The 23,998-nt window shown below is 26.9% G+C and overlaps 1 protein-coding gene across 3 annotated transcripts in view; it reads left to right on the top strand.

Annotated features, from left to right (window-relative positions):
- The first annotated feature begins 285 nt into the window (after positions 1-285).
- Positions 286-23,998, top strand: part of LOC129968681 (trimethylguanosine synthase-like) — a 28,432-nt gene continuing 4,719 nt past the window's right edge. The window contains exons 1-8 of one of the 3 annotated variants that reach the window (XM_056082819.1): positions 286-512; positions 3,516-3,634; positions 6,887-7,091; positions 14,093-14,192; positions 15,168-15,261; positions 16,327-16,413; positions 18,744-18,846; positions 20,995-21,196. In XM_056082819.1, coding sequence (XP_055938794.1) covers positions 3,540-3,634; positions 6,887-7,091; positions 14,093-14,192; positions 15,168-15,261; positions 16,327-16,413; positions 18,744-18,846; positions 20,995-21,196 — 886 coding nt within the window. In that variant the 5' untranslated portion in view covers positions 286-512; positions 3,516-3,539. Of the gene's footprint in view, positions 513-3,515; positions 3,635-6,886; positions 7,092-14,092; positions 15,262-16,326; positions 16,414-18,743; positions 18,847-20,994; positions 21,197-23,998 lie in introns of all 3 variants that reach the window. The other 2 variants (XM_056082818.1, XM_056082817.1) reach the window with 2 other exon arrangements.

Raw genomic sequence — 23,998 nt, 5'->3', positions numbered from 1 at the left:
CTGTAATTAAACAAAATTAGATTGCAAAAAGAGCTTTTTGGAATAATAAAATCAATTTTAGAAATAAAAATTGAAAAAAAAGTAAGTAATAGTTGATTCTAAAAAAATGATTATAAAATTGAAATTTCTATCCAAAATAAAATTTTAAAAATTAAATTAGATTTTGATCAATTATGTTTAATAATTTTATGAAAATGTTTCCAAGTTACTTATATAAACTTCCACTTAAAACAGGAATGAAGCCTCCCAGGCCGAATTTAATCGTTATCGTATAATGTTGTTGAATTTCGAGAAAACAATGCGAAGATCGTTGATGTCTGATCGGCAGTGTTTGACGCTTTAGCTGGTTTCATCACAGTTGTGCAGCTTTATGAAGTTATTCTTGTTCTACTGAGATGCATATTATACTTTAAAACTAAAGTTTGTTTCATTAAGAAGATATTTCTTTTATATTGTATTTTTTAAGTGAAATTGTCCGAAATCTACCGCTTAGTTAATAAATTAAACTCAAGGTTTGTATGTTTATTAGGATTATATATTAATGATGGTACGCATTTAGGATAATTTGTTTATGAAAAGAAATGATTATTTCTTTTATAAACAAATTATCCGTTTAGTATTCATTTTTCTTTTTGTTAATGAAGGGTAAATTTCTACGTATACTGGTTGTGTTTGTAGATAGAATTGTCTCGAAGAATTGGTGATTAAATGAATGCTATAAAAGTCATATCTAACCCAAATTAATTTTGACTTTTTTCATGATGAAGGAGTTTTGTTAACTTTTAAATTACTTCATAGTATTTTATTTGAGGTAGGAAGATGCATGACTTTTTTGATTAGCTGCTAACAATTAAAAATGGGAATAACGAATATATTATGGATATTTTAATCTATAGAGCTGAGATTTATATATCAGCTCTATGTTTTAATCAGATAAAATGTTAGTTATTACAAAAGAGTCTGCTTTATTTCAGTTAGAAAAGGCTATTCATTCATGAGAAACAAGTAAATTCCTTGAAATTTTTATTGCTTTCATTGCTAATACTCTGTGTATATTCTATTCCGATGAGCATGTAAAATCTTGTTATTGAAATACCAGGATTTTTCCTAAACAGAAACTTCTCTATTTTTTTTTTCCCCCTTTCAGAAATTAAATCTTGTTTCTCCATTAGCTTAAATTTGTATTCATTGCAAGATGTAAAAGTAGCACTTTTTTTCAGTCTGTCAAAAATAGCAAGAGAATATGTTTAGATTAAATTTATTGAACGCTTATAGTACATTATCTGTTTAGTATCTTTAAAAAAAAGAGAGAGAAATTTTGTATGTTTTTCTAAATTAGTCTCTTTTATATGCATCTTAAAAAAAAAAAAATCTCTCTCTCTTTCACTTAATGCATAAAATAAACCGATCGATTCATGTATTTATTTACCTAGTTATGTTTGTTTAATATAATGACTTAAATTGAGATAACTCTACATCATTTTTCTTTGATGATATTGATATTTGAAATTTTTAAACAAGATTTATGAATTATTTAAATACAAAGGTAAATTCTTTGCTCTGTAATTTCTTGATGTTTTATGAAAGAAAAATTATAATTGGATGTTAAAGAAATTATTTTTAGTAATTTTTTTGCCTTTTTATTCAGGCTATCACAAAAGAGATAATGCCTTTCTATGAAGGGTTCAATCCTTTTTCTTTCATTTCTAGCTCTTGGAAATTTTTATATATTGCTTTGTTCTTATTTACTTAGTTTTAATTAGCAAACAAAAATTGTTAAATGCTTTTATGATGTTTTCATATGCTTAGTTAAATACTTAAAAATTAGATCCATTGCAAATTTTTTTACTGTTTGTTTCTTTAAAAAATGTTATTGTAAAAAGAATATGGATTTTTTTTTTTTTTTTTTTTTTTTTTTTTTTTTTTAGTTATCATTTTATGCATTTTCCTTTTGTTTCATTTTCAATTTTGCTTATATTTTTAAAATGTATTCCTTTTATTTTGATATTTTTCAATCTTATCAATCAATTTGAATGCATTTAATTTGTTATTTATGTTTATTTTAAGTATGAAACAATTGTACAAGAGTAAAGTTGAAGCTATATAGATCTCTTTATTTGCAATTATGTGGGACAGTTCGTTTGCTTTATTGCAATTTTCATTACAAATTTATAATATTGTTGCGTTAATCCAAGATAGGTGCATATGGATTTCATGAAGCAAAAACAAATCATTACCTGGATCTATTTGAAATGTCTGAATTATACATACTGCAAGCTGATTTTGATTTTTAAAGTTACTTTTGTTAGAAGTTAAATGAAGTGATCCTGAAAAGATAATGTTTTGAAGACTGAAGCAAATTATAATTCTCATTGTAATTTTATTTTCAATGTTAGAGAAAAATAATTTATTAAAAGCTTCATCTATAAAGAAACTCATACAGGGGTGTTTGTGCTCCGGGGAAACCCCGGAATTCCGGGGATTTTGAACTTCGATACCCGGAAATTCCGGGGATCGTCGTTCAAAAGGAAGTAGGAATAATAATGAATTATTTATTTTGATCTGGGTAATTTTGTTTGCTTTGAAAGCAGAAAACGCAAGGTCAGTGTGTGTGGTGAAAACTTTTCCTTTCTTTCTCCAAAGGCAGTGGTAATGCGTGAAAAGGGGGAAAAAACTTCTTTTTTGTTCTTTCCTTATTGCGAGTTATGACTCATTCCCCCGGTTCTCGGACATTCTCTTCTGGATTCTTTTCGGCAAGTAGGCGCGGTAGAAAAAAAAGGGAGAGACTTCGTTCGACCAGATGTGCGATCACGTGACCTGGGTTCAAAGGTCTTAATTTTGCAAAATTAATGGTTATTAATTTTGCAAAAAAAGTAATTCATTGAACTTTTATAATTAGGTCATTCAATACTTCATAATCGTAATTTTTCATTTCTCCCCCCCCCCTTCTCGAAACTCCAAAATGTCGGTAGTAAGTCCGTAAAAGTTTCAGGGGATTTTTTGGGGTCCCACAAACACCCCTGCTCATATAAACTGTACTTGTGATTAGAATATTAAAAATGAAAATATACATGTTCATGCTAGTACTTGTGTTTTATGGATATTTGAAGACCAATTAGTCAGAATTTATTGATCTTTGAAGCAATAAAGAACATACTCATCAAATATAAAAGATATACAGATAAAAGAAAAAATATTTTCTATCTATAAAATAATTGTAAAAATAAATTGCAATTTTCTATAAAATAATTGTAAAGAATGAAATGTGAGACACAAAATTTTGAAAAGTATTTTTAAAAAGCGGACATTCTAGTCATATTGTTAATTCTTTGTGTGCTTTTATTCCTTTTTGATAATTTGAAAGTTGAACATGTAATAAACATTTGCTTTTGTTAAAGCATTGTCAAAAGAATTATGTAGCATGCAATTGTGATTATTTATTTCTTGAAGATTATTGCATCTATCCAGATTTATATCTTTTTAAAGTAATTCATCTAAATTTGCTTACTTATTAGTAAGCTTGTTTTGTAGTGAAAAAAATGGCACAAGCTACATATTCCAATCTTGAAGTTCAAGTTGAAGCATATTTTGAAGATACAAATAATGTTTGTTTGTGTTCCCGAGTTCAATTAAGGTAAGATTTATTAGTCTCTAAAATTTATTCAAATAGAATAGTGATTCTGTGCATTTTTTTACTTCTAAAGTTAAACTGTAAGTTCTGTCTTTCTTCCTCTATTAAATAAGGTTTTGTACTGGAAATTTCTGGTTAAATCATATTTTATTATCAAGGCTTTTATTATTGCCTGTAATTTAAAGGAATTTTTGAATCAGTGATTTCTATTTTTAAAATATGTGATAGAAAGGACTAATGAAAAAATCTCAATTTCTCAAGAGAGAATATAATTTTACTTGTAAAAAAAATATGATCCTATTCATTTTAGTAATCATTTAGATCTAGTTTCTTATGACATACTTAAATAAATCTGCAACCATTGAAGAATCTTAATGTTCAAAAACTTTTCCATCTGTGCCTTCTCCTCCCGCATAGTTTATAATTTAAGCTATTTATATTAAATATTAGGAACAGAAGTAGTATTATCCGCTTTGATTTATTAAGGTTTAAAAAAAAGAAATATTATTCTGTTAATTATTATATATCACAATTAGGCTGTTATGTAGTAAATATCATGCAATATAAGACACAAACATAATTATGTTTATAACATCCTTCTCAATTTTCTGTTTTTTTTTTTTTTTTTTTTTTTTTTTTTTTTTTTTTCCCCCTTTCAACAGATGCACTCACTGAAAGAAGTCGTGTCATAATAATATTTTGCAATACAAATTATTTTTATAATATATTATATAGTTTTATATTATTCTTATTATGCTTGTTATAAGTTTGCTAAGTGTAGCCGTGTATGTCATTACAAGACATGCTAGTAAATACTTTACAGCGTGAAGTGTAGGATCCAATTTATTAATTTAAGTTACTATTTACCAAATTATTGATTTTGTATTACTGTTGACTGTTCAATGGATAATATGCCACATGAAACAAATATTTATTATATGTACTTATATTATCTCTAATTATGTTTTTTATAAAAAAGTGTTTGATAATGATATATTGTTTAGCATCATTGTAAGATATTCATTTTCATCTTACAAATTATTTTGATATTTTTTTGCAGTTTTCTATAAATAATATGCATCTGGAATTTTGTATGATAACCAATTCCTGTTGATCTGAAAGTTGGTAAAAATTTTAAGAATAAATAATTCAGAAACTAATAAAGGAAAAAGGGGAAAAAACAGTTTTATTTGCACAGAATTGATGATAATACATCCAGGTTTTTAGTCAAGAAACTAATAAATAATTTATGGCTTATTTTAACCTATTGACAGTTATTAAATGACATTAAGAGAGAAAACTATCAATGTCATTTTGTATTATATTATACTAATTATAATCATCAAATGGTATTAAAGGTAGCTAAGGTAAATACCTGATAAGGTAGTTAAGCATCCAGCTGCTTATCCCGCAATTTCTGCATGTTGGCAATCAGTCCATTTTCTATTACATCCTGCATTTTTTGCGGTTTAGAGTGTTTATTTTTACTATCATAGATTTTTATTATCATATAACAAATAGTATCACTTCACCTTGTTTGCAAAATAGTTGAACTTATTTGCAAACATTGCAGCTGAATAGTGATTTTTAAAAATTACACAGTCAGAGGGTTAAAGCTAATTGAGCTTCTTCTTATATTAAAGTTTACCCAAGTGAGTTTCTTGATTAATCAAGAAACCTTCTTAGATAAATTTCAATATAAGAAGGAAAAAAGTGCCAGCATGGTATTGCAAGTATGCTGTTTCATGCATTGTATGCAAGATAGTAAAGGGACTTGTTCTGCATTCACCAACTTATTTTTTTTTTTTAAATTGATATTATGGGGAAGAGATTTGGGAGGGGTTCTTCATATCTGAAAAAAAGCCAGCCCTTTTCATTTTTTGAAGTTACCCATAAATTTGAACAAACATTTCAGTCAATGTTAATAGTTCTTGCTCATGAAGAATCTGATGTTCAAGAAGTTTCTAGATAAACTATCGCAACATTACAAACTGATGAGAGACTGTACAGTAAATGATACTCTCAACATTTGAAAATAATAATAATAATACTCTCAGTTGATCTCTTTCCCATTGCCCCCTCCCAATTCCCAGAGATGTTTCCATGTGATTTTCTTTTGTAGGAATTCCTGAAGGCAGTCCATGACCAACTTAATAACTTTGCAAACATTGAATGATGCCATTCAATAATGTGTGTTATGCCAAAAGCAATGCTGCTGAATTGCAGCTCAGATAAGGCATTCGTTGAGTATTTGTAAACTTGCAGTTAACCAAATTTAGTATCTTATATTATGCATGAATTAAAAAAAAAAAGGTGTGAGATACTGTCTACATGTTAGGAAATATAAACTCTACTGGAATTAAAATTTTATTACCTGAGAATTTTTTGGCTTCCTTTCAATCTGTTATTTTAAAACAGTTTTATTTTATTAATTTGTAAGTTTATCCTGGCTTTTGGATAATCAAATATAAATATTAAGTAAAAATTTATAATTTTTTCATTCTTCAAACTGTTTCTTTCTTGGCTATATCAAATACTTATTAGAAATATAAATCTTTTTACTCATGAAACTTATTGCAATAAATTTTATCCTTCACAACTTAATTTGTGGGTAAGGAAAAACTACAAAAGCTGCAAGGATAGATAGCTACATCTTTTGCGTCTACACACTTGTACTTTTTTTTTTTTTTTTTTTACAAATTAAGTATTAATGCTTATAAAATATGATTTTCTAGCATTCTTCTAAATTTATTCTAGTAGTGTATGAAAAATTAATGTATAATGTATATCAAAGTATTTTTATTGCAGTTTTTGTGGAAGGAAAAGCTTTTTTGTTATTATTTTCTAAAATGATGACTACAAAAGCTTTTAAAAAATACTTTGCATTCTGATTTTGTTTAAAATATTTTTTTAAATCTTTTTAACTGTATATATTTTATTATATATAGAATTTATAGTTATTTGTTTAAATATGCATGTAGTTTCACTTATGAAATATGAATTCCATTTAATGTTCTAATCTTTCCTTATTAACTTAGTGCAAAATTGAATTGGAAATATTTTTAAACAGGAATGAATTTCCTGCATGCCTGTTCTAATGAAGAAATATGTATATTCATTTTAAAGCATATATATAATGCTTTTTTTGGAATTTTTAATAAATATTCATTAACATGATAAAATATTGATATCTTTCTCCCATACTTTTCTTATATATTTTATATCAAATCTGAATGCTGTGTTCATTTTTTAAAGGGATTGCAACAACAGTATGTATTATTATAAAGAAGATGAATATTATCAAGATGATCAAAACAAAGATAAATTCTTTGGTTGTGATGGTGCAGCTGAAAATTGTAATAATCAAGATGAATCTGAAATTGATCTTGAAGATGAAGAACTTAGAAAGGAATTAGAATTGATGAAAAGCATGGGATTACCTACTTCATTTACCACAAAAGTAAGTAAAGTAAAATCTTTCCTCACATCTTTTTTTTTTTTTTTTTTTAGAACAAGTGCTATAACCATTTTATATTAAAACAGCATGGCAGTATTTTGAAAAATTAATTTCACTTAATACATAAGATGTACTATCTACTAATAAAAAAAATGAATCCATGTGTATGTTGGTGCTCTGCAAGACAAACTATTAGACCTAGAGTTATTACACTTCACACCAAGATCATGACAATCGAGACACAATCACCTCCTCATCCAAGTATCGCAAGAAGTTGCCATTTTGCCTCATCAGCTGAAAGATTTTTTTAAAAAATCACTTAATATTTTATTCTATGTATTGAGGATATTTGGGGAATATGATAGCAAAGCCAGCTTTTAAATCCATTTGCAGACCTATGTTGTTTTTTGTTGTTGTACCAAATCTCTTATTAGATGTCCTCTTTCTCTAATATAAAGAGCTAGCACAGAAAAGATCATTCAACTAGATCAGTGTTTCCCAAACTTTTGACCTATGCATACCCCTTCTATAATTTTTGTAACATTGAGTACCCCTCGTCAAAAAAAAAAAGTATTTTAATAACAATCAAAATTATATTTCTTTTTTTGTGACACACACAAAATAATAAGAAAAGAGAAATAAAGTTATTTATAATGAAATATAAATAAAAGTTATATTGTAAGTAACATTTATTTGGATCAATGAGAAGATGAAATTGTTTGTCCTGAGATGACAGATCGTCATAATTTGGTTCCCTGTTTGTTAATTTTAGTATCAAATGCGTTTCCACGTCCAATAGTCTGTTCCTTTTTTCGACATAATCTCTACAAATGCTGAAAAAGAAACTTCACACAAATATGAAGTTGGAAAAGTCGATGTATTTCGGAACTTTTTCTGTTAAGACTGGATACATATGTTGCATTTGTAACCAGAATGATGTTAAAGTACTTTCCTTATGTTTAATTTTTAAAAATCTGTCTGAAGCCAATTCCAACAATTGCTCTTGTTCTGCATGCGTCAAATCTTCTGGCATGGAATGTTGTATCAATGTTAAACAGGTCTTTTATCTATTTAATATTTTTGTTTAAATCAGGGAAATAGTTTTTCAAGCACACTTGCAAACTCTCCAAATGCTGTGTTATGCACTTCAGAGTACAACATCAATTTAAGTAGTCGAACTTGATATAAACTAATGAAGAGAAGGAAACGAGTTTACTTTTCCACTACCAACTTTCTTTTGCCATAGATTTAGTTTTGCGATGGCAGCGTTTACTTTATCTTGAACTTGAAACAATGAAATTTCTTTGCCTTGTAACGATAAGGCAATTTAAAACAGAGAATATATCTGCTAAATATACTAGATTACAAAGCCATTTCCAGTCATGTAAACAATTTCTCAACTCAAATCTATCATTAAGAAAACATTGAAGTTCATGTCTAAAGTTCAAACAATCTATTCAGAATTTCCTCGAGATAGCCAACGAACATCAGTATGAAAAAGAATGACTACTTCCCATTTCTTCACATATTTGCGAAAAAAGTCGTGCATTCAAAGGATGGCTTTTAATGTAGTTAACAATTTTCACACTTTCATCTAGAACTTTCTGTAATTCAGTGGGCATCTTTCGTGTTGCCAAAGCCTCTCTGTGTATGCAACAATGTGTGGATATGTCATTCGGGACAACATTTTGAATTCTTGCAACGAGTCCTTTATTAATTCCAGCCATACTTTTTTCTCCATCTGTGCTTATTCCAACACATTTATTCCAATCAATTTTGTTCTCTTGCATAAACTTATTCATAACATTAAAGATATCTTCTCCTGTTGTGTGATCTAATAAAGACTGGCAAAATAAAACGTCATTATGAATTCAAGTCAAAAGTTTCTCTGATTTCGGTCATGTGGGGAGACCACAGATGATTGGGCCTTCTTTCATTTTGGACAGATTCACGTGATTTTCCAGAGGTTGACTTTCGCCTCAATTGTACCCCTGGGGATACGCATGCCACACTTTAGGAAACACTGAACTAGATTGATGACCAGAATATCAGTCGTGAGTCATGGCAGCGAATGTGCTAAATGTCAAAATATCATTTATAAATGTAATTGCTTTTTTGAATTGTAGGTTTTACATACACTCCAATATACATATCAACAGGCAGTTGATACATTGAAGGATTTGGCATTTTCCTTCAATATTTGGCAAATAATAAAACTGTGTACCAAATTCTATTTAACTAGCACTTTACATTTTTTAGTTATTATATTCATTATACTGAAACTAATAAATAACAAATTTCCTCCAAATGGCAGATATAACTTATTTCTACTAAATTTCTGCATTTTCTGAATCAAATTTTATGGTTCACCAGGTCTTTTAATTTTCTTTTGTGTAGTAATTGCATAACATTTTTAATTTGTCAAACATTTTTTGTACTGATTTTTCTTTTTTATCATTTAGTTAATCATACTTATTTTACTTCATGGTATTTATGTTTGGCACAATTCATTATTTTTTCTTTCTTTCTTGTTCTCTTTCTATGATTTATTCACCCCCCCCCCCTCAAGCTTGAGTTATGTCATCAAAAACGTGATAGAACCATACAAATTTGATGTAAAAAAACCATGTACCAAATTTCAGTTGTGTAACTCAAAATGTTTTTAAGTTACTGTTTTCACAAATAGACAAAATGGCCTATATATACACAATTCCAAAATTTATTTCATTCTTATTTATTTATTTAGATTGAAAGAATTCTGAAATATGGAAATTCATCAAAATTCATTTAATTTTTTTGGCAATTACAATACTTTTTTTTTTTTTTTGAATATTTCATAATTGAGAAAGTACGAAAGGAGCACAATTTTAACAGCTTTTGATACTGACAAGATATTAATAATTCCTCAACTGAGTTTTGTAAACAACTAGGTTTTGAAATAGAATGAATTATAGAAATGCACAACTGTAATTTTGCTTTTAAGAAAGAATGCAAGCATTTTTAGTTAATATAATTCTTCCTTATTTTTCTTTTATATGATTTAAATAAAAATCTTCAACACAGTTTTCTTTAAGTCTTTAGAATTTTTTTTAATTATTCTGATTTATAGAAAAATATATTAATTTTGTAGTAAAAATACAAAAAAAAAACTGAAATAACATTTTTTAATTTTTTTATGAGCCTTTGGCTTATTTTTATATTCCTTACATGTCTTTAAAAGCAATTAAACATTTATGAATTATTCTACATTTTTTTTTTCTGCTGGAAAAAATAGAACATTCACATATATTAATTCTCTCTGAACAAAATTTTCCAAACTGCATGCATAAGAAATCTCAAAAGATATGAAAAGTTCTTTAATGAATATCACTGCATATAACTTTCACCATAATTCATTCATTTGAAGAAATTATTTGCTTCTAAAATTTTTATGAATTTGATGTTGAACCTGAGGATTCTATTTTTACATAATGCATGAACAAATTTAAGTGTGGAGGAAATTTCTTTAGTTATTAAAAACAATTTTGAATTTTAATTGTGTATCTTTTAATATCAATTACCATCGATTGAATAACATCAAATAACCTGATCCATTTTTAACCCTTTGTTTTCAGCTTTTATTTGATTAAAGCAGTGTTTTTCCTCTTTAACATTATTAAAAAATTTGGTTTCTTGAAAGGGAGGGGGGGGGGGATTTTTTTCTGCTAATTAATTAATCAAAGATTCAAAAATTTTACCTAATTCTTTGATCCAATGATGAATATTTTATTGTTTTTGTTAATTAAATACATACCTTCCATTAGCTATGGATTTTCTGTTCTATGGAATTAGATGAAAACTATGAAATTGCAGATCTATGATGAAAAACTATGGAAAGCTGCAATATATAAATATATATTAAGAATATATATATGGAAAAACTATCAAAAAAAAAAAGAAAGTAAAGGTATAAGTATGCAGAAAATTACAAAAGTGTGAATACAAAAATGCTGGAGTTTCTGTTTGTAACAAAAATGAATATGGGAATATAACATAACATTATATATAATATATCAGTAAGAAGTGCTTCTAATGACTGGGTAACCATTGTTGAAGGGTATGTAAATACGTCCGTATTTTGTGCCCTCCATGACTTTGAATAAATACATTATTAAGATTATTTATTCATTCTAAAACTTTAACTGCTCTTCAGTGTATCAAATCAAAACTGGAATAGTAAGTGTTTCGTATTTTGAAATTTTTATAAATTAAATATTAAATACGTTTTTTAAAAGTTTTAACAATAAGTATTTTTACTTTATTAAAATTCGTTATTTATTTATTCATTATATGTTATTTATTAGGACTACAAATCATAAATATAAAGCTTTGTTCTCTATTTTTAGTGTGTGTGTGTGTATATATATATATATATATAATATGTTGTTTTATTATCATAATCCTTTTAATTTCCAAATTAATCAACTTGTACTACTTTTCATCCCTTCAGTGCCTTTGTTGCATTAATTATTTGCTTATAAAAGCATCTTATGTTTTATATAAATCTAAGGAAGTTCAATAAATATAATTGATTTAAATAATCAGGAATGCTCACAATAATATTGGTGATTCATATTCAAGTGCACATTATGATACTGCATCAAAAACGCTGAAAATAAATGGATGTTGCAAATTTTCTCCATGAAAATGATACTGACAGGGTTCATTATAAAATGTTTGCTCTAAAATTGTTTTTAAATGATAAATAATTTGGTATCGCTTTTTTTTATTCTGTATCAATGATGTTTAACTTTCTGGTGTTAATATATTTTAAAAGGTGTATTATTTTAATTAAATGTTATGCTTTTGAATTAAATGTTAGCATTTGGCTGAGGGTGTAATCAATGTAGATATTTCATTCAGAGGGATTTAAGAGTTGTTGAACTTGACAGCTCTTTATTTTACTATTGCTGAAAATTTAAGCTGCATTGCAAAATTCAATTGCTTACCAAACCTGGAATCAATTGCAATGTCTTGCGATTTATTTATTCTTGCAGGTTTAAAATTGAAAATCTTGTAAGCTTTTGTTTTTGATTCAACATGAAAATGATTGGCAAAGATCTTAAGACTTTAAAAATATATTACTTATTAAAATAATGCTTATATTGTGAACAATGCAATTTTAAATACTTGTATAATGCAATGAAAGTTGTTAGAAAGCTTATTGAGAACACTATCAACTTGTATAAAGGTAACCAAACTATGAATTCTAAAAAAAATAAAAAAAAAGTAATTGATTAAAAATATGATAATGATATTACAAGACAATTTGATGAAATATGTAATTTTATTATAATTTAAACATGAATATGTCAAATTAAAATTTTATTATGAAGCATATTCAGTATGACTTTCAAAATTCATTTAACACCATTTAGGTTCTTTATTAAATGTTTAAAATAGCACTGAAAATCTTTAATAAAAATTTAAATTATTACTTTTAATTTAATAATTTTAGAAATGTAAAAATGACTATTTAATAATGTATTAAGCAAGGGAATAAAATTGAAGAAATGATGGTAATTTAAATCAGTTCAATTTTAATGTTGAAATTTAATATTTGAATCATAAAATTGTGTATATATTTCTTAAAGATTTGAATTCAGCCACCAATATTTTCTGTTAATAAATCAGTATAATGAATTTGTTCTGATCTGAATGAAGGTTTGTTTAATAACTATGAGATTTTTTTTTAATTCCTAAAATGAGTTTTAGAATTTCAGGTAAAACAACTAGAATGGTGCTGAGGAAAGCTAAATTTTAAAAATAAGTTAAATAGGGTGGAAGAAAACATTCATTCAGTATTAATATAGATAAAATAATTAGTTATGCTTGAAAAGACATATTTCACTGCCTGAAGATATTTGGAAGAACATCAAAGTCAGTGAAAAAATAAGTATAGCATTTTTAAATCAGTGGTTAAAGCAATATAAGTCTGAAGATTAATTCTCAACTGCTTCTCCAAAACATTATTCATGTAGTCAAGTATGATTGAGACTCGATCCTTGCAAGTCAACATACAGTGAGAAATTTAGTTTTTATTAACGGCATAATTCATAGAATGAAATATTTAGATATGTTAAAGAAAAAATGAATCAAAATGCACAGAAACTAAATTAATTTTTATTTTTCAACAAGATATCAATCCCAAACATGCAGCCAAATTTGTGAAGCAATTGGTATTATAGAATTATAAAATATACCTCAGCTTCTAGACTTCATTATTATTGAAAATTTGCAGTCTTTAATTGAAAAAAAAAATTGTTTAGGAAGCTAACTTTAGGAATTAAGAGCATTTAAAAACTATGTTGCAAGAAAAATGGGACAAAATTATTCTTTGGGTAAATAATTCTTGGTTATTCATTGCCACACTATTTGAAGACATTTTGAACGTAAAACAATATGTAACAAAATATTAACTAAAGCATTTAAAAACTATATTGCAAGAAAAATGGGCAGAAATCATTCTTTAGAGGAAATAACTCTTAGTTATTCATTGTCACATTGTTTTGAAGCTGTTTTGGATGTAAAAGAATATGCAGCAAAACATTATTTTTTGTTAGTTTCCTTGTTATTAAGGTTTCATACTAAGTGCAAACTCATTTTTATGATAGAAGAGTGTAACTAATGTATTGCTAAATATTATCAATCTTCTATTTTTGTTTATGTTTTCTTAGCATGTTTTTATTTTTTCCTTCTAAGCTTAAAAGGAATTTATAATACCATTTTCTATCTTTAATGAGGAGAGAAAACGGTGCATGCTTAATTTTAACAGCCACTCTTTGTATCTTCTTTAGTTATAGCATTACTTTAATTAAAGGGAATGTCTTATATTAAAATAAATTTTTTCTTTCTATATTTTTACCTTGGTATTTTTCATACCAAAAATATTATATTGTAATTGAAACATGTAAAACAAACTGTTTTGAGGGAATGATAATTTAATTTCTCTTCTTTACTTACAGTATCAACAAAGAGAGATGGAAGAAGACCTGAATGAGGATGAACAGATGGATAGTCAAAATAATTATTATGAACCTGATGCATATTTCGAAAATGGAGAAGGTGAATATTATGAAAATGGAGAAGCAAATACAAATGACTTTAAATCAAATAATGATTCTGAATTTGTTGAAATGAATGACGAATGGCAATCATATTGGGAACGCAATGGTGAAAGTATTATTTTAAATAGTTGGATTCAGAAGTACAAAGATTATATAAATCCGGAGTATCTTAAAGATGTTTACGCTTTAACCAATTTAAGTGCAAAACTTGCAAGTACGACTGAACTCAACCATATAAATAATAAGCTTCAGACAATGAATTTTGTAGATTTTAGCAAACAGGAAAAAGAAAAAAATGATGACTTTGCTTTGCAGACCATGGACGTTGCTGCAGATGACAATGATGAAGATAATATCATAAAATCTGATGTAGTTCTTGGTAAAACTGATATATTGAAGGATTTTTCTGACAGCAAGGAATACATTTCTGATTCTACCAGTATTAAAGAAGAAATTGCTGGAACTGCTTGTGATCCTGAACTTGTTGAAAGTGTAAAACAATTTTCTGAAAAATATGAAGATGAAGAATATGATGATATCTTGAAAACTGAATCCAAGAAAGAGTATGATAACATGTTTTCTTTGAAGGCTAAGCTTGAAGATCCTATTGAATCTATTCCTAGTACAGATGAAGCATGGGATGATTTGTGGATGCAACACAGACAAGAACAATATGATCAACATTATAAATATTTTATAAATCATTACCATGATTTGTTAAAAAGATTCACTGAGAAGAATAATGAGGGTTTACATTCTAACAAATGTGATGAATGTGGTCGACAAAATTGTATCTTTTGTGGGACAAAAGTTGATGAAAATGAATTATTAGACGAGTTAAGTCTTACTGCAGATAAAATGAGTAGGGACATACCCAGAACTGAAACTAATGGAGAAAATGACATAGAAAATGTACTTGAATCAGAAATTTTTGCTGATGATGATAATTCTGAAAGTTCTGTTCTTCCTACAGGCAGGAATTTAATTAAAGTTACAGAAGAATCCCTGAAAATGGAAGTTAGTGATAATGAAGCACCCTTACAACAACCGATAAAAATAAAAAGAGAGTATGTATGCTTTTTGTTGTTGTTGTTGATTATCATGTAGAATCCTACCTATATTCTGTTACTATTAACTTTATTTGTTAAAGTTTTAATACCTTATACATCTCAACTTTTCTTTATATCAGTACTTATTGTAATTTCCATCTATGATTAGTGTAAACTGGAAATAACATTATTTACTTTTCAAGTAAAAACTTTTTTATTGTATTTTATTTTTGTTAAAAGAAACCCTTATTTACATTTTGGATTTATTATATTGAGCATTAATTGTAAATTTATCAGTCACTGACATACATCTTCCTGATACCTAATTTTATAAAATATATAAGATGAAATAAATTGTAAAAAAAGAAATTTGTGAATGTAATTTGCAAATTCTTAGATTTAATAATTTTATTAAATTGCTGCAACTCTGCAGATTGTCTGATCAAAATGTTTACTTTTTTTAGTTTAGTTTAAGCCATCAAAATTTCATATTCAGTTAAGATTAAATATCTGCTGTGTACTTAGCAGACAATTTTGCAAAAAATTACTTGTGAGGGGAATCCGGTTTTTCTGAATTTTCATCTTGACTGCTGATTTACAGCTTGAAATATTAGTATGAAAAAGAAAATTCCTAAATATGGACAATTCTTGCTTTTAGAATGCTCATTTAACATACAAATTTAATGTAATTTTAGAAATAGTTTTATTTTTTACAAGGGAAAAAAACACTACATTAAATAATGTGATGCCTGTATTATAAATGTTTTATTAATAATTCTGTCTTATGTTTTGATCTATCAGTATTTAATCTTCAATGTATTTTAACCTAACCCTCTTCCTTTACTTGGAAAATAATAATGTGGATGTTAATTGATGGAAAAAATTAGGAAACAGTAATTACACTATTATTTTCATTTAAAGAAATTATTTTCAAAATTTAAATTTTGTTCTTTTAATTCTATTTTCTAAAAATGTGTTATAGTACTTCAATTTTTACTTTTTTTGGAACTGCAGTTCATTTAATAACTTGAAATTGCAATGTAAAAGTTTCATAGGTGTTGATTTTTTTCCCCCATTTTGTAGCCATGCTTCAGATAGTGATGAAGATGCACCACCTGACCAGTGTATAAAAAGTCTTGGATTAGTTGTTAAACCAGCTACATCATTGGTGTAAGTTGGTGGTATTATTTTTTATTATGTATTTTATCTGAGAGAAAATATACATACAATTTGAGTTCCCTTCTATATTTATGTTTTTGTATAAGCAAGAAGTATTCCTAAAAATTTATTATTTTTATAAGAATTTAATTAATGAAATATCTGGTATTTTTAGATGTTATATCTTTTGCAAAATAAACATATATATAAATATATTAAATTATGCATATGTTTATTTCCTTGTAAGAACAAAAAATGTATAAATTGAAAATTTAGCTCTAATTATATTAAAAATATCTTGTATAAACATTTTAAAATTAGAAATAAAAGGAAATGTTTTAGAGATTTATTAATAATTTCTTTAATGATTATTCGAATATCCTGTCCAATTATATAATTTTATAACTTTTATATAAGATTTCATATTTTTAAAAATTATATTTCCATAATCAATTGCAAGTAATTACACTGAAGTAGCACTATTTGCTAGGAGTAAATTATGTTACAAACATTATTACAAAAGAATTATTATCTATAGATTTTTTTATATTTATAACAATCTGTTGCTTAAATGGAAACCATATTTTTCAAAAAAAAGAGAGAGAGATTTAACTTAGTTTTAAGCAAAATATTGCTTAATAACATTCAGGATTCATGTTGTTAATGTTTATATTGATGCATATAGGTTGCTATAGTAGGAATCAATATTATCACTGTACTTTGGGAATTCAAGTCACATAACAAGTTATAGTGCATGATTAGTGGACTTTTCTTTTGATTCTGATGGATTGCAAACTTGTGAGTATCAAATCCAAGGGGTTTGCAAGCAACTCAAAAAACTAGAAAGATTTTGAACATGAAAGCATTGAGTGGGATTTTTTGGGTGCACTGTGTACTATTTTGTAATCTATTCTTATGGAGGAATATAGAATTGTATTTTACTGCATCCTGATTGAGGAAGAGTGGTTCATTTGTATGTGGGCATTGGTATATAAAGATAAATAAAAAAAACACACTACAATTTATAATCCAGATTCTTTAATGTTGAACGAATCCTTAAATTTCATGATCAATTTTTGTTATTTTACTTGCTTTCTGCTTTGTCAATGCGTAGATTTATGAATTTCTTTCTGGAATTAAAATTATTACCAGTTTGTATTTTATTTATTTATTTATTTATTTTCCTCTTTTTCTCAACTGTTGCTAAGAGGCTGTTCAGTATCAAGTTACATAAATCACAAGGCCTTTTTGATTATCTCTAATACTAGCATGTGACATCTATATTCCCTTTGCATCCCCCTCTTCCCAATCTTTGTCACTTATAAGGTGCATATTCACATCTTAATATTAAATATAGTGTATATCTAAAAGTCATATTACACATTAATATTAGATATTGTTATTTTAAAATAAAAAGCAAAATGATGTATTTTTATACATAAAGTATCCATTAAATTGTATATTAATTTTTTTTTACATAAATATACTTATGCAAGATATATAAATATTTATTTCTGAATAAGCAGAAGCATTAGTATATTTTTAAATGGTAAAATAAGTTTCATGCTTAAATATTCATTAAGATAACTGTTAGTAAAATTTGTAAGCATATTTTTGTAATAAATCTGTTAAAATATAAATAGATCTCTCTTGACTAATGCATTATGATTGCCTTAATATATTGTTGTAATTTTGTTTGTGTCATTTTTATAGATATTTTTAATTATTAATTGGATATTTAATCCATCAATTTTTATTGTTTAGCACTCCCTAGTTGTCATTTTTAGTTTCTTTTAAATATAATTTTAGTTGTTGGGCTTTTTTTAACTTTTATTATTTATGAACATTAACTGAAACATTGGCTGGTCTGAAGAATAATATAATATTTTTATATATAAAGAATCACAGATATTCAGATGCAATCGGTTATTATTCATAATTTTCAAGCTTTTTACCTTTATAATGTGGGCAACATTGAACAGTATTTTTTTAACTGATTATATTGTAATTTTTCACTTTGCTTTAATGTTGTTTTTTTTTTTCATACATTTTGAACTTTCCGTCAACAAACTTTTGTATAAATCCACATTTTTCATTCAGACAGTTCTGAATAGGCAAGTCACATAGTAATATAGGATGTTTGTCTTTCTATTTGCTATAGGAACATTTATCTAGATAAAAGCAAAGTCATATATTTATATTGAAAGTTTGAACTATCAAGTATTTTTTTCTTCTGAAAACAATCTTTCATTACTTTCAATTTTTTAAGTCTAATGATTTTAATTTTATATTGTTTTTCTGGTTTTTATAATGTACTTTACTTAAGATATGTTTTCTTTTAGAATAAAGAGTAGGCGGAAACGGCGGAAGACAAAACGACAGTCAAAAAGGAGATGCCCATTTGAAATGATTAAGAAAACAATTGCCAAAGAATCTGCAGTAGAGGTAAGAATTCTAAATACAGTGAAGAATTTGTTTTATCTACTATCTGGTGATTCTTTTTAAAGAATGAGTATGATGGAACTAATTTATGACAGATGAGCTATAAACCCATAGCAAAAAATTTTTACTAATAATAAAGATGGAAAATAGTACTAATAAATATTTGTGTGTTTATTTGTTGGCATTCAAAAGGCCAGAACTGGCTTAGAACTGCCAAGATGCATCTCCGAACAAATTTTTAAAATTTTAATTCATTAAAATATAGTACAAATTCTGACACTTTTCCCTTACTATTATTGCACAAAAATAAATTTTGCAAATTGTAAAAACTTTTTTTTAATGATATTAATTAATAGCTATACATATTTTTGCCGAATTTTGAGATTCCCTCCCCCCTTAATTTCCAACAATTGACTGTATTGTTGCTCTGAAATTCAGGCCACTTTCATTGTTTCATCAAATTCGTCTAGATTTTTGACTTTTGTAGGATGTTAAATGATTTATAAGATACATTTTAAAAAAAGTATTTCACCTTGTTATTTGACACGATTGAAAAGCATGAATTCAATCAAATAAGCTTACTGCAAATTAAAAAGTGCATTATTATGAAATAAAAAGGAAAGTGAAAAACCTACTACAGAAATTATTGGAAAAACACATGATTGAATGTTTTGAGTGTACCATTACATATTTGAGTGTATGATGTACATATAGTGTATCAAATTGAAATAAAAATATTATTACAATTAAAGAAAAAATTCTTCAGAAATAAATTTGATATCATTAAAACAATAATTTTTGTAGTCTTAAGATAATACAAGGATTATTTTTGTAAGATAAGAACACCAATTTCTGTAGGCAAGTCATAATTACTAACCATCTGCCAATGGTTAAATCTATTTTTGTTCTCGATTCAATTTTTTGTTTGTAACATTTTTTCTTGATTTCTTTTATATCTTCTTTCCTCTTACAATGTAATTTTTGGGGACATGATGAATATCTTCAGAAAATTTCTAGTAATATTTTGCAATCATAAACTGCATGAAGTTTTGAATTTAATGCAGTTGTGAAAATGTTCATTCAAGCAGTTTGAAATTCATACAGGGGTGTTTGTGCTCCGGGGAAACCCCGGAATTCCGGGGATTTTGAACTTCGATACCCGGAAATTCCGGGGATCGTCGTTCAAAAGGAAGTAGGAATAATAATGAATTATTTATTTTGATCTGGGTAATTTTGTTTGCTTTGAAAGCAGAAAACGCAAGGTCAGTGTGTGTGTGGTGAAAACTTTTCCTTTCTTTCTCCAAAGGCAGTGATAATGCGTGAAAAGGGGGAAAAAACTTCTTTTTTGTTCTTTCCTTATTGCGAGTTATGACTCATTCCCCCGGATCTCGGACATTCTCTTCTGGATTCTTTTCAGCAAGTAGGCGCGGCAGAAAAAAAAGGGAGATACTTCGTTCGACCAGATGTGCGATCACGTGACCTGGGTTCAAAGGTCTTAATTTTGCAAAAAAAGTAATTCATTGAACTTTTATAATTAGGTCATTCAATACTTCATAATCGTAATTTTTCATTTCTCCCCCCCCCCCTTCTCAAAACTCCAAAATGTCGGTAGTAAGTCCGTAAAAGTTTCAGGGGATTTTTGGGGGTCCCACAAACACCCCTGTTCATATGAATGTTTGCTTACATTTTACTGCTACCCTTCAACTACAAGTAATAAGTATGATTTCTGTGTCACATATGTTTGTGTTTAATGTTTATAAATATTTAATCATGTGATTTTATTCTATTGTTAAAAACTAAAGAAGAATGATTCTATTTAATATCTGTGTAGTTTACAAGATAAAAAGTGAAATTAATATATGCAAAATTTATAAGGTAGGTAAACCGTATATTTACATTTTTCATCACACTATGACGTTTTTAGACTGTCTCCATTTGAAAAGTTTATGTGCACAATAAATAAAACTTAAATAATATAATTGAAATAATATGGTTTTAATATCGTTTTAGCATAATAATAGATATGAAGTTATATCTAAACTGTTTATCTTAAATCAAATAATCTATATTCCTGCCTTTGTTGACTAGTTAACAAATTTAATCATTAGAAATCATTTCTGTAATTTCATATATTTTTCTTCTTATATGTAGAGTGAAGAATGTATTGATTCTAATGGAAAAGAAGAAAAGTGTCCTGAGGATGCAATGAAAGAAGAGGATTCTAATGCCTTTGAAGATGAGCCAAAAGAAAATGGAGAAATTTTCAACCCAAATAGTAAAGAATTTAAAAAATATTGGGCTCAAAGATATCGTTTATTCAGTCTTTTTGATGATGGCATCAGGTTAGATAAAGGTAAAATTGTTTGTGATTTTATTTATTTATTTATTGCCTTTGTTGTTTTTCTAGAAATGTATCATGAAAATCATTTTGTTATGCATATTAACCAATTTGGTATGCGGTTTTTATTATTAATGGATATATAAGGCCATTTATTATTACTTAACTGTTTTTAATTCAAGTGATTATTCCTTTTATTATTTTTTGTGTGTAATTTCAAACCATGATATTATATTTAAAAGATAATTTTACCAAAAACGCAGTGCATTTAATTATGTTCACTTATCATAATTTTTATGAAAGTTATAGTTAAATAATTAGAAGAAAAAAGCACACTTTGATTTCATTTATAAGAGAGCATTTTCCCATCCGAATGTAGCCAATGAGTCATAGTGCCTACACTGCCAAAAAGGAAGATCTTGTTATTTCAACAATAGATTTCTTTTTGTTGCTGAGATAAGCTCAGTTCCTCCCTCAGCACTTCCTCTCAACCCCCCTAAATTTTGTGACTGCTATCAAATTGATCACTATTTTTATATGTTTTTTTAAATCTGTATAATATCTTATGAGAGTTGTCAGAGCATAAAATAAAATTAAAAAAAAAATTATGGCATACAAACTTGCCTACTCACTTGAAAACATATAAAATTTTACTATTGCATAAACAAGGTTCTAATTTTAATTAATTAAAAAGAAGATGTAAGGGTAGCATTCTAAATTTTTGAATAAGTATTAGAAAATTCAATCATTGGGAAATGGAGCTGATAGAAGCATGGTAAGGTACAAAACAATAAATGATAGAATAATTTAGTGACTGTATCTATGCAATAGAAGAAAATTATATGGGATTACACAATGTAAAATTGCTCAATGCAATAAATGTGAGGACTATTCATTTCAAATTGCAGAAATCTTATCTCAATTCCATGAAAAAGTCATTATTAAATATGAAACAAATTTTGAAGAGATTGAACTTGGCAAACTCTCATGTTAGCTGTACTACAGAACAATCGGATAATTTGATTTGGAATGATGATACCAGAATCTCACTATTAGGCAGTGATGATATAAAATATATGAGAAGAATAGGAAGAGATTTTTCATCCTGATTACATTACACCTACTATTAAATATCAGTTAACCCTTTGACTACCAATGGGACATATACATCCCATTAACCTTTTAAAATCAGCTTAAGTAGTTCTAAGTAAAAGTAGATTTTTTTTTTTTGGTGGGAGGAAGGGTATATTTGGCCATCATGCCCTAGCTACAGGGGTTTAAAAATATTTGGGGGAAAAATCGAATAGAAAAGCTGTTTTCATTTTCTACACGATAGCAGAGAAAAAGATTTTTAAAAATTGGTAATCAAAGGGTTTACCTAACTAGTGACAATCTGATGCTTTATAATAGCGAAAGATGTGGACAGAATTTGTGTGATTAATGGGATTATAAATGCCCAAAAATGCATTAATGTAGTATGTTCCTGAAATGCTGTTTTCTGTAAATGACATTTTTCAGATAATGAACTACTTATATTTCAACATGATTCAATTCCATATCATGTTGTCACTATATTTATTCAAAACAATAATATTTCACTACTGAAACAGCCTGGGAATAACCTAAATATTTATGCAATTGAAAATCTATAAAGCTTGCTGAAGAAACTTATTGCATGGGAACAAACCAGCAATAAAACTCAACTAGTTAAAGCAATTATTCAATCATCACTTTATACTAATTAAGGAACTAAAAGCATTGGTTGACTCTATAAGATGGCCTCAGAAGGTCATAATTGTTATTAAAGTTTGCCCAACTAAGAATTTTTGAACATTGTCATTATTATTATTAGTTTCCATTTTCTTCTTCATAACTGCTGTTCCAACTATCTATTTTAAAAATTATTCTGTAAAATTTTTAATTAGGTTACCTTGATAATATTAATAACTTTAAAATATTTATCTTAATAAAATTGCTATAGGCCAACTAATTTGAAAAATTTGTTCTGCAGAAGATTTCCATAATTTTGACTACTAATGTGTGTGTACATGTATAAACTTGACATCATTTTTAAATCATGTTGATGTTTTAAACAATGTATTTTTTAGATTTCAGAGTTTTTTAATGTTACACATTATTGACCTCAATTTTTGTCAAGTTAATTTACAGTGTACCCTCCCTTCTTAGAATTAAAAGGGGAACTATTTTGAATTTTCACTTCCTGTAAATTCCACTGCTTTAAAAAAAAATCTATAAAAATATTACAAAGTTTTCTGTGTTTTTTTAAAGTGAAATATATTTGATTAGGAGGATTTGTTTAGAGAATCATGCTCATTATGATAAGAACCCTAGATCCTACCATAGACATTGTAGAAAACACTTATGTGCGATCTTAATTTATTTGCATATGATGCTGTAGTTCAAGTCAGAACTGAATAAGGATGTTTGTTCTTAAAAAATATTTTTTTTGTTGTTGTTGTTTATTTTTAAAAATATCTGGAAACAAATGAAGAAGACAAAAAAAAAATCATAAAGTACATATAAAAGAGATAAGAGTTCAAGATTGTTTAAAAAGAAGCCTGAAAAAAAATATGTTGATTTAATGATATAGAATTTGTTATGTGTCATCTAGGTTCAATTATTTATAAAATTTAATTTTGTGAATTTATAAAAGTCAAAAAATCTTTTTGATATCTTTACATTCATCAATATGGTATAAAAAAGTTTTGGCTCTAAAAAGGGCCTGTTTTGTTTAATGCAGGTATTGTGAAGGCAGATGAAGGATTCTTTAAAAACAGCAAGCTAATAAGATTAAAT

This window comes from Argiope bruennichi, chromosome 5, assembly GCF_947563725.1.
Source record: "Argiope bruennichi chromosome 5, qqArgBrue1.1, whole genome shotgun sequence".
Taxonomy (NCBI): domain Eukaryota; kingdom Metazoa; phylum Arthropoda; class Arachnida; order Araneae; family Araneidae; genus Argiope; species Argiope bruennichi.
The sequence above is the reverse complement of the archived record's forward strand: the minus strand, read 5'-3'. Positions and strand labels throughout refer to the sequence as shown.